A 15,259-nucleotide genomic window follows, 5' to 3' on the forward strand; every position below is an offset into this window, starting at 1 on the left:
ATGTAGTTTAGTAGTACAATGGAAGTCTGAAATTCTTTTAGTTTTAATACTCAGTCATTGTCTACGGCATTCAAAGGAATTTTTATTATTAGGTATCCTGCAAAATGACAAACAAGATTAATTTCTAAATTACTGTTTTTCTGATTATCCGTATCTATTTTTAATTTTTATGGATAGCTCATGACAATTCAGAGAGAAAAGAAAAGAAGTCTCGTTTTTTTTTTAATTATTAAGGTCTGCCGTTTTTAATAAGATGTTTGCCAGATCATTTTGGCAATTTTCAGTACCCGTATGTAATATTCGGACACAAAGTTTTTAAATGTTCTTCTAAACTGGATGAATTTATCCTGGATAGGAATAATGACAGGTTTACAATATATTGGAATTAGAAGAATTACTAGATAACTAATTACAAGATAAAGTTGTACCAGATTTTTATGATGCAACTGTACACTCAAATCTCGCGACAAGCTTTTATATAATATAAAATTGTGTAATGACGTTATAAGTTCATAATAAAAGTTATAAAAAAAGAGTTTATTATTATTTTTCTTTTTAATGTATTTAAATAAAAGCTTGTTTTTAAAAAGTTTTTTTTCTTAAATTTATTTTTTACTTTTTAAGCTATGCTGGTTTCTCAGTGCCGCACACTTAAACTCAATTCTTTTTCTTAAATAACTTCCTATGGGTATCCTAATTATATGTATATCGATTTCATAAAAAAAGGAGAACTTAAAAAAAACGACATCTGTCAAATTTGACAGTTCAAATGTGAGACAGATAAAATGAAAACCGACTATGGGATAGGGAGCATCCAATATATCCATTTTTATCAAAATTGGACTACTTTAAGAATTTTTTGGCAGCTGTCAAATTTGACAGCTCAATTTTTTTTTCTTTCATTTTAACCCATGGCCATCCTATATATAGATTTTTATCAAAATCGGCACATCATTGAAATTTTTTTGACAGCTGTTAAATTTAACAGCTCAATTTTTTTTCTTTCATTTTAGCCCATGGCCATCCTATATACCGATTTTTATCAAAATCGGACAATTTTGAAATTTTTTTGACAGCTGTCAAATTTGACGGCTCAAATTTTTTTTTGACGGCTCGGTTTTTAAAAATATAGTCAAACAGTTATATTTAAATTCATCAGTTACTTTTCTTCCTTTAATGATTTGTTAATTTGTGCAATTTGAATATTAACAAAATTTGCTATGTCCATTGATGGACATAATTTGTACGTAGCCTCTTTAGATTGTTCAATAGATATTTTATTGGATATTTCTTTAATTCTTGTTTGTAACTCCTGGCATGTTTTTTAATTTTAATTGTCTATTCTCTAAAGTTAAATGTTTAATTGATTTTTTCATTTTTACTTTTTGAGGAGTATGCGCGGTTAACGATTCATTTGTTTAGATAAAAGTATTGTGTAAATAAAATTCAGTTTCAGTCAATTACAGTATTTTTTAATACGACCCCTGTATAGCAATAGTTTATTTTCTGGGAAATTTTTTGATACGTTTTAATCCGGCCCTGACTCGGCACCCATAATGGTGTTTTCAAGGTCATATTTTATAGAAATTTTAAACAATGGGATCTGGGCAGAGTTAGCCTGCCGTGTGATTTATATGCCGTGGCCTAACTTTTTTATCAATAAACTTTGTAGATTTTCAGATTATTTAATTCCTTTAGTTTCCGTTTGTAATTTTATTTTTAAGACATATTATGTGATCGTTTCAGATAATATGTTTTAAAAATAAAATTGCAAATAGCGAATAAAAATAATTAAAATAAAAAAGTGTATTTTACAATTCCCCCCGGCTCCGCACCCCTTTGGCTAACCTGTAAATGTCAGCTTTGTCGAGAGATGGCGTTACGAAAATGGAACCGATTTATTACAAGGAACTTGGGCTTCTTTTTCGTTAGTATATTCTGTGGTGATACAGTCCTTGATCTGTGCCTTGATCCGCAGCGTCAAATAGTACCAACATGGTACCAACTACCAACATTTTTATTTAATATTTTAAAAAATACGCGATAATCCTCAAATTTTATTATTAAAAACTACTTATTGAAACTGGTCTTTTTCGTCAGTATTTTTGTTTTCGATGCGCAGTTTTCGTCAGTGTACCCCTTGCTTTTACCAAGAAAGTGTGTAAGAAAGTTATCTCTGATCAAGATCCCCACAATGGTTTAGAGGAGGAATTTGTATTTAAAACTAAAAAATGGATGTTAGTAGTGTAAAATCTGAGTTAGTGGAGGAATATCAACATGCGGTAAATGGCCAACAAATTGAATTTATTGATAATGAGAGAAATAATGAAAGTAAAAATTATCAGGTCAGAATTTTAACAAAATAACTTGAATGCATAATCTGGAATATGGTTATTTTAGTGTGAGGATTGTTCGGAGGAGTTTCAGGCAATAGAGTTATACGAGATGCACAAAAATATACATTATATACATAGGCGTGTTAAAAAATGTCCTACTTGTAAGCGTAGTTATAAACTAAAAAATGGGTTTCAAAAGCATATTGAATCACACCTAAACAATTATTTAAAGTGTACTTTTTGCCCCAAAATTTTATTCATGAAGAAGCTTTATACGAAACATATCTCTTGGCACAAAAAATTTGAGAAATGTTATGAGTGTTCCTTTTGTAACAAGGTAAGAAAATGAAATCTCAGTATAGAAACGGACTATTATATATTAAACAATTTTTTAAGGCTTTTTCAGATCAAAAACAACTTACCATTCATGAAAGAGTGCATACCAATGAAAGACCTTTTGAATGTAACATATGTAATAAGACCTTTAAACAGAACAGTAGTTTATATACTCATATGAACACCCACATGGAAGAAAAGAAGTATATATGCCAAGTATAGGTTGCATTCTAAGATTTTCTTCTTAGAATAACTTCAGTTTATATAATTTTAGATATGCCAAGGTAGATTTGCGACATCTTCAAGTGTAAACAGACATATAAAAACAGTTCATGAAAATGGTGTCAGTTTTTCATGCAGGTTATGTGAACTTGAGTTCTACAATAGATTCAGTTATCAGGAGCATCGAAAAAAACAGCATCCAAATTTAAAAAACTACTTCAGAACATGTCCAGTGTGTTCAGAGCAATTTAATACAAAGTGGAGTTATTTAAAACATAAAAAAATGCATGAAAGCAGAGGAGAAATACAGGTTGTTCGTGCGGTAAGATTTTTTTTTAGAAGAGATGTTACAGGTGAAAGTTGGAAATCTGGTGTTTGAAAAAAGTGAAAATTATTACTAGGAAATGCTAACAATTACACGTTGGACCAGTGAATGTTATATTTTAAAGAAATTTGTTCACTTTTACTTAGGGTTTCCATTTTCCATAAGTCGAGATTTACCTGGCAATGTCCAGATTTTTAAAATGTCCAGGGCAGTCCGGCCCGGATTTAGAAAAGCATCCGGGAAACCTGACCGTAAAAACAATTTAACTTAGTAAAATATTTTACAGTTATAGTTGAATTAACTTCTACCTACTTTGTTGAATGTTGTTTTAATCACTACAGTGCCATAACAGCTCTTCTTAAGCGATGCATGATAGAAAGTATCCATTTCTATGCACTCCTGGAAACTGAATGTTTTTTTTGTTTATATTTTGTTGATTACGGGGTATTATTTGCGTCCTATAAAAGTTTATAAATAAATTTAGTTTCTTTTTTGCGACGCGCGACGTCCAGTTTATTTGTCTGGATTTTGCCCGGATTTCTGAGTTCACTTGTCCGGGATTTCGAAAAGCCTTTATGCAAACCCTGCTTTTACTATACCGGGTGCGTCTCAAAAGTGGCTCGCCTCTATAACTTTTTTATTTTTTTAGATAAAAAAACGTGATTTGGTATGTGAGTATATGACATAAATTGGGATTGACTGACGTATTCAGTTCTTTTCGGCCACTTCCTGTTTCATCGAAAATTACTACAACTTTTAATTTTTAAATGACACCCTAGATATTTTTATACTTTATTCGATAGATAATGACACTCTCGATAGAATGACATATCACATGTCAACTTTTGACATTTTCGCTTAAAACAAAATTGTATTTTAAATTTATATAATATATAAATTACCTATACTATTTAATATTTACATAAACTCACTTCTTGACCTTGGTATTTAAAGGGGTTACATGGGAGGAGGTTGGAGAGAAAGTTATGAAGGGTTTAATATTGTTAGAAATTGGCTTCAAACTTTTAAATTGTCACTAAACATTGAAAAGACCACCTATTTAGCTTTTTCTCTTACTATGGCGGACAGACCTACTTTTTCTGAAATTGAGTTTGATCCATATGAAAAACTTAGCCTAAAATCCCCAAATACCGTATGATCAAGAAAAAACGGCGTCAGCGATGGCTATGAAATGAAGATCGCTGCCATTTTATATGTAAATTTATATGGAAAATGTCATCGATCGTCATTTCCCAGCCAACTGGACGCCGTTTTTTTTCGATCATACGGTACAATCAAATACCTAGGAATTATATTAGATCTTGAAATGGACATCTCATATTGATTATTTGACTACTAAACTAAGAAAATTAATCAATTTATCTACAAATTTTATACTGTTAGAGAGTTTTTGAATTATAAACTTACAATTTTAATATACAAGTGTCTTGCAGAGTCCTTGCTAAGATATGCAATAATTATAATAATAATAATAATAATAATAATAAAAGTGAGTCTGGCCGGCAAGGGTACCGTAGCCAGCAGTATACCTACCGCTATCGTATGCGGAAACGGTACTGCCAGTATCGCCAGCTGTCCGCTGACCTATCCTAACCTCCTATCTTTCCACGCTCTCCTAAAATTCCACTTACCCTTATCCTGTCAACCTTCCCCAACCTGGCAGTTAGGTATAATGGTCAAGATGTAGCCCAACGTCCTAAGGAAAATAAGAAACCTATACCACCCTGGGAAAAAGAATGTCTGACAAAATCAGCAGATTACGTAGAGACATAGGTCGCATGCAACAACTTTCTAAAAGGAAACGATAGTGAAACCCTTTTAAAGAAGATATCAGAAGACATAACGACTAGATTCCGTCAACTAAGCGGCCAAACCCAGAAAGACTTTGTTATCGATACTCTAAATTCATTAAAACAACAGCTAGCAGTACATACAGACAAACTCAAACGGTACAAACGAAGCCACCTACGACGGATGCACAACGCCCAATTCACCCAAAACGAGAGGTGCTTCTACCGCAACCTTGGAAATAAGGCAAATAAAGAAAACCCCCAACATCCAAATGCCATAGACTCAAACCAACTAAATCAATACTGGAACAACATCTGGTCGTCTCAAGGAGAGCATCAAATAAATGCCGCATGGATAAACCAGGAGCGTGAAAAACATCAGAACGTAAGAATGGAAGACACAATAATTACCTTGCGCGACGTTGAAAGTGCAATAAAAAAATTACCTAATTGGAGAAGTCCAGGGCATGACGGAATTCACAACTTTTGGCTCAAGAAATTTTCCGCTACTTACAACCACCTAGCGAGAGAATTTACTGAAACTTTGATTGACCCCAATAAAATGCCCGTCTTTCTAACGGAGGGAATTACTCACCTTCTACCAAAAACAAAAAACCCAGATAATCCTTCCCAATATCGACCCATCACCTGCCTTCCATCAATTTATAGGATATTTTCAAGCTGCATTAGCAGTAAAATATATACCTACCTGGTCACCAATAACATCCTACATGAAGAGCAAAAAGGTTGCAAAAGCAGGGCAATGGGCTCTAAGGAACAGCTTGTAATGGACTCGGTGGTTTTGTAGCAAGCCAGACATAACAAAAGAAATCTCTTCATGGGCTATATTGACTATCAGAAAGCGTTCGACTCCATACCACACAGCTGGCTGTTGCAAGTTCTAGAAATCTGCAATGTTGACCCCAAAATCTGCCGATTCTTTAAAGAGATCATGCCTTCATGGACGACCTCCCTCAACCTCAGGTCTGCTCCCTTTGACATAACATCGCCAAAAATTCCAATTCGTAGAGGGATATTCCAAGGGGATTCTTTTAGCGCCCTTTGGTTTTGTCTAGCCTTAAATCCACTATCGCGGATAATCAATGAAACAGGTTATGGATTCTCACTACGAACGAGAAACAGACGTCATCTCATTACACACCTACTATACATGGATGACTTGAAGATATATGCTGCAACAAAAAACCAACTTGAAAACCTTCTGCGTACCGTTCATAAAATCAGCGCAGATATTGGAATGACCTTTGGTACGAGCAAATGTCAGACTGTTTCAATCATAAGAGGAAAACTATGCGAAACACCAGAATTGAATCTAGATGAGAAAACTATTATCTCCGCAATGTCGACTGAGCCGTATAAATATCTTGGAATGCTACAAACACACAAAATAGAACATGGAATTATTAAAAACCGCCTATCGACCGCCTTCCGACTGCGACTTACCTCCCTTCTAAAGACAGGTTTGAATTCTAAGAACCTCTTTAAAGCAATAAACACTTATGCCCTACCGGTTCTTACATATTCTTTTGGAATAGTCAAATGGACCCATACAGACTTGGAATCCCTAAATCGCCTGGTACGAACAACCTTAACCAATTTAGAAATCACCACCCAAGAAGCGCTACGGAACGGGTAACCCTCCCTCGAAAGGAGGTAGAGGTTTACTGGATGTTGTTAATGTCTGTCGGGAGCAAATAAAGAGCCTCAGAGAATACTTTTATACCAAGAACAGCAACCTTTACGTCACGGTGTCTTCAGCTGATGTCAAATACACCCCCTTGAACCTCAGTAGTAAACAATATGATGCTTTTCCAACTCCTACATCAATCACTAATAAAATAGCTACTTGGGGAGCCAAGGAGTTACACGGACGGTACCCAAATGAGCTAGATCAACATCACATTGAAAAGGCGGCATCATTGCACTGGTTAACATCGGGTTATCTCTACCCAGAAACCGAGGGATTCATAGTGGCTATGCAAGACCAAGTTATTCCAACACGCAACTACCGGAAACTCATCCTAAAGGAGAATATATCAGACAAGTGCCGTAGATGTGATTCTGGAAGTGTAAACATAGAACACATTTTATCAGGGTGCAATAATCTTGCGAGTACAAAGTATCTGGAAAAACACAACAGAGTCGCATCAATCATCTACTTGGAGATCCTCAAACAATTCAACATTGACCGAGAAATCCAAGAGCCCTACTACAAATATCATCCACCACCAGTAGTCGAAAATAATAGTTTCAAAATATACCGGGATAAAACAATCTTAACAAATAAAACCGTTAGAAGTAACAGACCGGACATCACGCTTATAAATAAAATTAAAAAACCAGTTTTACTAATTGATATTTCTATTCCTAACAACAACAATATACAAAGCAAGTTTACAGAAAAAATAACAAAGTATCAAGATTTGAGAATAGAAATAAAAAATATATGGCAAATGGAATCGGTCCAGGTAGTCCCGTTGATTGTCTCGACCATTGGAATTATCCCGGTCAACCTGAAAGAACAATTAAAAGTAATTGGAATACCTGAAAATACTTACCGCCTAATGCAGAAATCTGTGCTGCTTGATGCTGCTAACATTGTTCGTTCCTTTCTAGGTGATTAACAATAGCACCTTATCTTGCCCCAGGACCGATAAGGCAGCTTTAAACCTGTTCTGAGCAGTGAAAAAAAAAAAAAAATAATAATAATAACTTCACAGTCAAAGGGAATATTAATTAAAATTTTCACAAGTTCTGGAACTATTGAAAGTAAATACTCATTATACTTGTTTGCTATATATTCCGAGTCACCGCTTCCTTCAAATTCTGAAGAAGGGTATTTACCGTTTATTTCCCTACAAATAGCCCACATACATTTCCTTTTATTATCTTTCTTTTTAATTCTATTTTCAAAATTTGTTGCGCGTTCTTTAATTAATATTCCATCGTTAACTCTTTGTTCGTGTTTGTATATTTCTTTATATTTTATATTATGCCTCGACAAAAAAACAAAACTTGCCGGGTTGAGACTGTTTTGTTGAAACTGAAGATATGGGTGACTTGCGACTTCATACATTTTTTCTAGTGCCGAAAATGCGTTTGAAATTATTTTTTCCGTATCAAGTTCAGTTTCATTGTTTTTAATTACTGGGTCTGTTGTAATAGTTCCACCACTCGGTCTTTTTAAGTATTCGACGTCTGGTGAGAAATCTGATCTACCTCTTTTCTCTACCTTCTACCATATTCCGTTAGTTCCTTTTCTTCTTTGTTCTCATAATTATGCGGGGGAGTTCGTAATGTTGATTTCCTTGGCTGAAATATTACATTTAGGTCATCTATGCTTTGCTTTAAGTGCAGATCGGTCTTCTCGTGCGCCCCTGGTATATTCGGTTTCTCAGTAGTCTGTATTTTATTCACCTGTTTTTTGTTCTTTTTATCAACGTTTGTTTTTGGCTTGTCTCTTATCGTAGGAATTCCGATGATATGCTCGATATCCTTTCTTGATATATCTGCCGATCCAACCGAAAAACTTCTTGTTTTTCTTTTTTGTTCAATATCAGAGGTAACTCTTTGTTCTTTATCACCACCGCTGGAATCCCCCATATTAAACTTAACACTCAATTCAGAAAATAAAAGAAAAAAAACTTTTACTAATAGAAATAAACCACAAATTGTGCAGCAATACGAATACCGTATACTATTTGATATGGGGAGGTGCATATAAAGCACACCTAAAACCATTATTTGTAATTCAGAATTACATTCTTAAAGCTATATTTCATAAAAATAAACTTTACCCCACAGAATTACTATGTAATGAGAACATCTTAAATATTAAAAACTTATATATCATTTCAATCTGTATTTTTATACATAAAAATGAAACTGAAAAAAAAAATGTAAATCATAAATAAATATATATAATATAATATATAAATATCTGATACTGCCTTATTTTGTAATTCGTTAAGTTTAAAATCTGTCACATGTATGTGGCTCTGAAAGTTTACAATCTGCTACCAAATAACATAAAGAGCATCACTAACATCAGAAGGTTCTCGAAGGTCTGTAAAAGTTTTATTGTGCAGAATAATGCACTTTTTAGAGACATTTAATTTCCACCAATTGTCCTATTGTTAAGTTTTAAAAATTTTAAATATTTTTTCATTACTAGTTTATCATTTACCACTGTACTCTTTTCCTCATCCTTATTTTTAGGTAAATATTGTGATAAATAAACTTATTATTGTTAATTAATACATCTTGTATATTTTATTTCTTAGAGAGTTTGACACTGATTTATTATAGTACTATATTAGAGCAATTCAATAATGCAAATGTCAAAATGGCACACACAGATGGTTGTCTATCTAGGTGTCTAATAATGAAATTTCAGGACTTTTAAAATAATATTAGTAATATTATATTTATTGTATATTGATCACTGTAATAAAGTAAAGTTTGAATTTTAATCTGGAGTGCCATGGCTGTGTAAAAAACACTAATTTTTAATCAAGGAGCCTTGGAAAAATAGATTTGATCCTAATGTTTTTAGTGTCTTATACTGACCAGTTAAAGATACCCAAATCGTATTTTTAATAATATCTCAATTTTTTAAGTGGAACGAGGGTGGCTCATGAGCACATTTGAAAAAAGATTTTTTTACGAGTAATTTGGTACCACACACTTGGTATTTCGAGTCAAATTGTCGTTACTAATCGCATGTCGCAATTTCAAATAAACCATATTCGAAAATGTCAAAGTTGACATATGATATGTCAATCTATTCAGTATGTCATTTTCTATCGAATAAAGTTACAAAATATGGAGGATGTCATTTAAAAATCAAATGTTGTAGTCATTTCCGGTGAAACAGGAAGTGACCAAAAACAATTGAATACGTCAATCAATCCTAATTTATGTCATATACTAATATACCAAATCTCGATTGAACATACCAAATTTCAATCTGAAAAATAAAAGTTATCGGGGTGAAATACTTTTGAGACGCACCCGGTATAGTAATTTTTGGTAGTCGCTAGTAACAGTAACTTTTACTAAAGGTTTTTCTAAAAAGTCTGAAATTCTAATGTACTACTACCAAAAACAATTGAATACGTCAATCAATCCTAATTTATGTCATATACTAATATACCAAATCTCGATTGAACATACCAAATTTCAATCTGAAAAATAAAAGTTATCGGGGTGAAATACTTTTGAGACGCACCCGGTATAGTAATTTTTGGTAGTCGCTAGTAACAGTAACTTTTACTAAAGGTTTTTCTAAAAAGTCTGAAATTCTAATGTAGAGGGTGTCCCATTTTTGTGTGTTTTACAGAGTTTCTTGTTTATGAGTAGTGATACAAAAATGCGATTGTTACATTGGGTGCCTCCACATCATCAGGGCCTATTTTTCATATGGCCAAGCAAAAATTCTCTTATCCAATAAAATTCAAGAAATTATGAATATTTTACAACCTTTAACGGGCCCCCCAGACCACCGGGCCCAAGGCCCAGGCCTTATGGGCCTTATGGTAAAATAGGCCCTGCACATCATCCTAGAAAAAGCGGAACGGCGCGGCGCGGCGTATCGGCGTAACGACCTTGAGTCAATTTCCAGCAATTCTATTGGCTGAAAAATTCAGCTGTCAAAAATTTCATCTGTCAAATTCATCGGTCAAAAATGGTATAGTAGGATGGTATGGATACACCCTAATCGTCAAACAGAACTGTCAAGGATCTCCATTCTAGAGTCCTCTTTCCGTCGACCATGCATTAATATATGGATAGCATACTCCTTCCTTAATCTTTTTATTCAAAGGTTCAAGGCAATTCTAAATGACGTTTTGACGTACCGGGTGGCTAACTAAGAATGGACTCCGGCTGTATCTCAGAAAGAACTTATCGTATAACTTTGGGAAAAAAAATCTAATAAGTAAATCGACCAAGAGAAATCGCTGGAAATTATTATCAAATTCGAAAACTTCCCGCTAGTGGGCGTTTCTCTAATAGCCAATCAGAAAACAGAGTTTTTCTCAAAAATATGCAGGTGAACAGGTATTTTAAATATTACTGTTGTAATTTCTTTGATATAGAGTATTTTGCTATCTCATAAAATAAAGTGGTGGGGGAAGGTTAGATTTGCTTTTATTAAAATAATGATAACTCTGGTTTGGGTTACGCGATTTAAACAAACTAGGGACCGTTTAAAAGAGCCTTTCTTCCTTAATGATCTCCAGTATAAATTTTGTTTCCACATTTTTTTTCGTGGTAGCTAGAGGGCGCTGTTTGGCATCGTAACAGATATTGCGCTTTTGCGTAAAAAAATTAAATAGGAGGCTATATTTCTCTTAGCACAGTTAAATAGAGCACAACATTTCCAAAAGATCAGCGCAAACCGCAAGTTTCTATCTTCTCTCTAACCGGAGATATTAAGAGAACAAATCATGTTAGGCTGCCGCTTAGGATTATATGGTCTAAAAATTATAGTAATAGGCTAGGAAACAAAAAGAGGTAAGTTGGTTACGTCAAAATATCAAAATATATATTTTAATTTCATTTTAATGCTATTTAATTATTATTTATCCATGTTCGTTCTTGATTCGACCCCATGAATTAAAACCCAGGCATATTGAATCCGATGACCCAGCTGGCCATGGAAATATGGCGCTCCAGCGTCTCTATCTACTAAAGTAAGTGGTATCCAAGAAGCCCCACACATTCATAGCAAAATAAGCGGCACCACTGCCTCAACTGCATTCATGCTGATGAAATTGCAACAAATGCAATTTCATCCTCTAACAAAATTGGCAATTCATTTCTTAAAAATTATGGATAGTTCATTTCAGCAAAATAAAAACACTAAATCACCACAATACACCAAAACACTTTTACTTTTACACTGTTCAGTGTAAAAGTAAAAGTGTTTTGGTGTATTGTGGTGATTTAGTGTTTTTATTTTGCTGTGTAACACCAAAGGTTCCAACCCTCAACTGTAATAGTTCATTTCATTCAGATAATTAAAAAAGTCCAATCATTCGCTATCCTAGAATTCCTGCGTAAACATTTACCGATCAACGGTCTTGGGGGGTGCTAAACTACTTACATCAAGGGCAGATTTGGATCAGTAGTGCATATTGTTAAGATTCGCACCTTCGTTTGGTGCGATCCAAACGACATAAACTTTATAATATAATAATAAATAACACAAATAACAGGTAAAACACGAAAACAAGTGAAATCAAGGACGAACATGGATTAATAATTAAATGATGTTACGTGAAATAAACCGCTAGTTTTCGACAATACGAAATTCGGCAGGTTTCTGTTAAAAGCAATATGGTGATGGTGGCACAAAATTCCTAGAAATTTTAATAAAATTATTGATTGTTCGACTTTTTCCGGACATTTTAATCTGAGAACTACTTACGTATATATAATTAACCAAGAAATTCGTAAAAATTATATGGATGGATAATGATGTTACATAAACACGTTTAAATAATTATGACGTCATTTTTTTAAGAAAATGCCCGAAATTCTGATGCATGAAAACTGAACTTAAACGTTTTGATATTTTGACGTAACCAATACACAATACAACCTCTTTTGTTTCCTAGCCTACTACTATAATGTTTAGACTATAATATAGTCCTGTGTAATAAAGTGTTTGGCGCTGATATTTTGGAAATTTTGCGCTCTATTTAACTGTGCAAAGAGAAATATAGCCTCCTATTTAATTTTTTTACGCAAAAGCGCAATATGCTGTTATGATGTCAAACAGCGCCCTCTAGCTACCACGAAAAAAAAAATGTGGAAACAAAATTTATACTGGAGATCATTAAGGAAGAAAAGCTCTTTTAAACGAGCCCTAGTTTGTTTAAATCGGTTAACCCAAACCAGAGTTATCCTTATTTTAATAAAAGTTAGTTTAACCTTCCCTCGCCACTTTATTTTATGAGATAGAGCAAAACACTCTATATCAAAAAAATTACAAATTTCTCGATTATTACAATAGTAAAATAATTTACAGCGAATTCTCTTGGTCGATTTACTTATTAGAATTTTTCTTCCAAAGTTATATGATAAGTAGTTTCTGAGATAAAGCCGGCGTCCATTCTTAGTTGGCCACCCGGTACATTTTGCTTTGCATTTCCACACAAAATGCACATTTTGCAAATTTAATCTTTCCTCTCAAACATACAACTACGTTCCAGTCCAATGAATGCTAGCAATAACTAGTAAAATTTGTTTCAAAAATAGTTGCAAAGTAAAACACTAATTCACCATAATACACCTAACGAAACAAGTTAGTTTTAATCATTGCTAATGAAGCATGTAGTTAGCGAAACGCGCGTCCTGTGCAAAAGTAAACCGTTTTGATGTATTGTGGTGTAATTAGTGTTTTATTTTGCTGTTCTAAACACCAAAGGTTCCAACCCCTAACTATAATCAAAAATAGTTATTGGATTTTTACTGGCTTAATTTTAGCAAATTAATGACTGTCAGCTTTTACTAGTAATTGTTTACATTCACTGAAGTCTCACTTTTACCTGTAACAATATATAAACTGTAAAATATATAAAAAAACAATCTCCTTCAGGTGAGAATGTCAGGAAAGAGTGATAAAAACTTTAGGAAATGTTTATTATGTGGTATATTGGTAGATAGGAAATCTTATTATTTCCATCTTAATAAGCACTTAAATATGACAGATGATGAGGTCAAAGATTGTGAAAGGATTTCTTTGTTTCCTTGTAAAGAATGTGAATATGTATTTCTTTCTAGGGAAAAGGCTATTAGACATATGGGAATACATTTAGAGAAATCTTTTGTGTGTGAAAAGAAAGGTAAATTTATATATCCTATAATATTTCTTTTTTTTAGTATAATTTTTTTTTAGATTGTGACATTAAAACAGCTATGACTTATATGTCATATACTGTGCACAACAGAAAATTCCATGAAAAGTTTATATGCCAGTTGTGCAAAGTTATATTTGTTGGTCATGCAAAATATGAAAAGCACAGAAAGAAGTATTGTAAGACGAAGAAAAACAAAGATGTGGTTGCATGTAAGTGGTGTAAGTTGAATTTCACTAGTAGCCAAAGGTTATTAACGCATTACTGCCACTATAAAAAATGTTACTCTGCATACCAATGTTCAGCTTGTTCTAAATCATTCTCTTTGCTCATTAGTTTGAAAAAACACATTTTATTGTCTCATAAGAGCAAAAAAGTATCCAATCATGTAGAAAGAGGTAAATTTAAATGTAAACATTGTGGCGATTTGTTTGATTTTTCAAACCAATTAATAAGGCATGAAAGAAGATGTTTGTCTTATATGCAATGTGGAAAGTGTAATAAAACTTTTACACTCCTCAAGTTTTACATCCTTCATGTAGAAAATGAAATGTGTTCAGTTGATCCGAGTAAACTCTTCTGTACTCCCTGTAACAGAATACTCAGCTCTGTACAAGCATTTAAAAAGCATATGAGAACTGTCCATGCTAAGACTGGTGTTCCGTGCAGGTACTGTAATCAATTCTTAAAAAATAATGAAAGTTTACGCAAACACATGGTACGTAAACATCCAAACAATGAAAAATACTTCTGCAAATTTTGCGAGCTGGGTTTTGTCAAGTACCAGCAACTCTTGTTCCATAGGAAGTCTGATTTATGTGAAAATAATGCTAATGTTGAACAAATAGCTAAGGCTCAAGATACTTCATAAGAATATATTGACAAAAGTAAATAATATGAGAGTAAATCATTTTTTTTTTTTGGTTTGTTTATTATCTCCATATGTCCCTATTATATACGTCCTTCGTCCTTCAGAAACTTTTTCCAAAAACAAACTTATAAACATAAGGCTATGAGTGTTTATTTTTGACGATATGAACCTTTAAAGTGTTCCAAAATAAATGGATAATATTTTACAATACTGCAACCGCTAATATCACAAAATGCATGATGCTACTTTCGGTTTTAATCATCTACTGATGATGTTAACAACCTATAAGTAGCAAATCATATTATATGTTAGCATTTTATTTTGTCCCAGTTTTAACTGCTTACTATATTTATTTATTTTTGGAGATAATACATTTATTACAAAAATCACAAATTTTTTAGTTGTTTTAAGATGTATTACCCTTGTTTAAAGAATATAGGACACTGGTATTGCCATAAATGTCAAAAACTGGT

General features: G+C 33.1%; 1 protein-coding gene across 1 annotated transcript; it reads left to right on the forward strand.

Annotated features, from left to right (window-relative positions):
- Positions 1 to 1,964: 1,964 nt before the first annotated feature.
- LOC115886222 (zinc finger protein 91-like) lies at positions 1,965 to 14,834 on the forward strand. Its single transcript, XM_030905308.1, has 6 exons — positions 1,965 to 2,345; positions 2,401 to 2,673; positions 2,733 to 2,888; positions 2,947 to 3,216; positions 13,657 to 13,903; positions 13,957 to 14,834. Exons 1-6 carry the CDS (start codon positions 2,232 to 2,234, stop codon positions 14,784 to 14,786), a joined length of 1,890 nt encoding a protein of 629 aa, XP_030761168.1. The 5' UTR covers positions 1,965 to 2,231; the 3' UTR covers positions 14,787 to 14,834.
- The last annotated feature ends 425 nt before the right edge of the window (positions 14,835 to 15,259 follow it).

This window comes from Sitophilus oryzae, unplaced genomic scaffold (genome assembly GCF_002938485.1).
Source record: "Sitophilus oryzae breed Bouriz unplaced genomic scaffold, Soryzae_2.0 scaffold_476_pilon_pilon, whole genome shotgun sequence".
In the NCBI taxonomy this organism is placed as follows: domain Eukaryota; kingdom Metazoa; phylum Arthropoda; class Insecta; order Coleoptera; family Curculionidae; genus Sitophilus; species Sitophilus oryzae.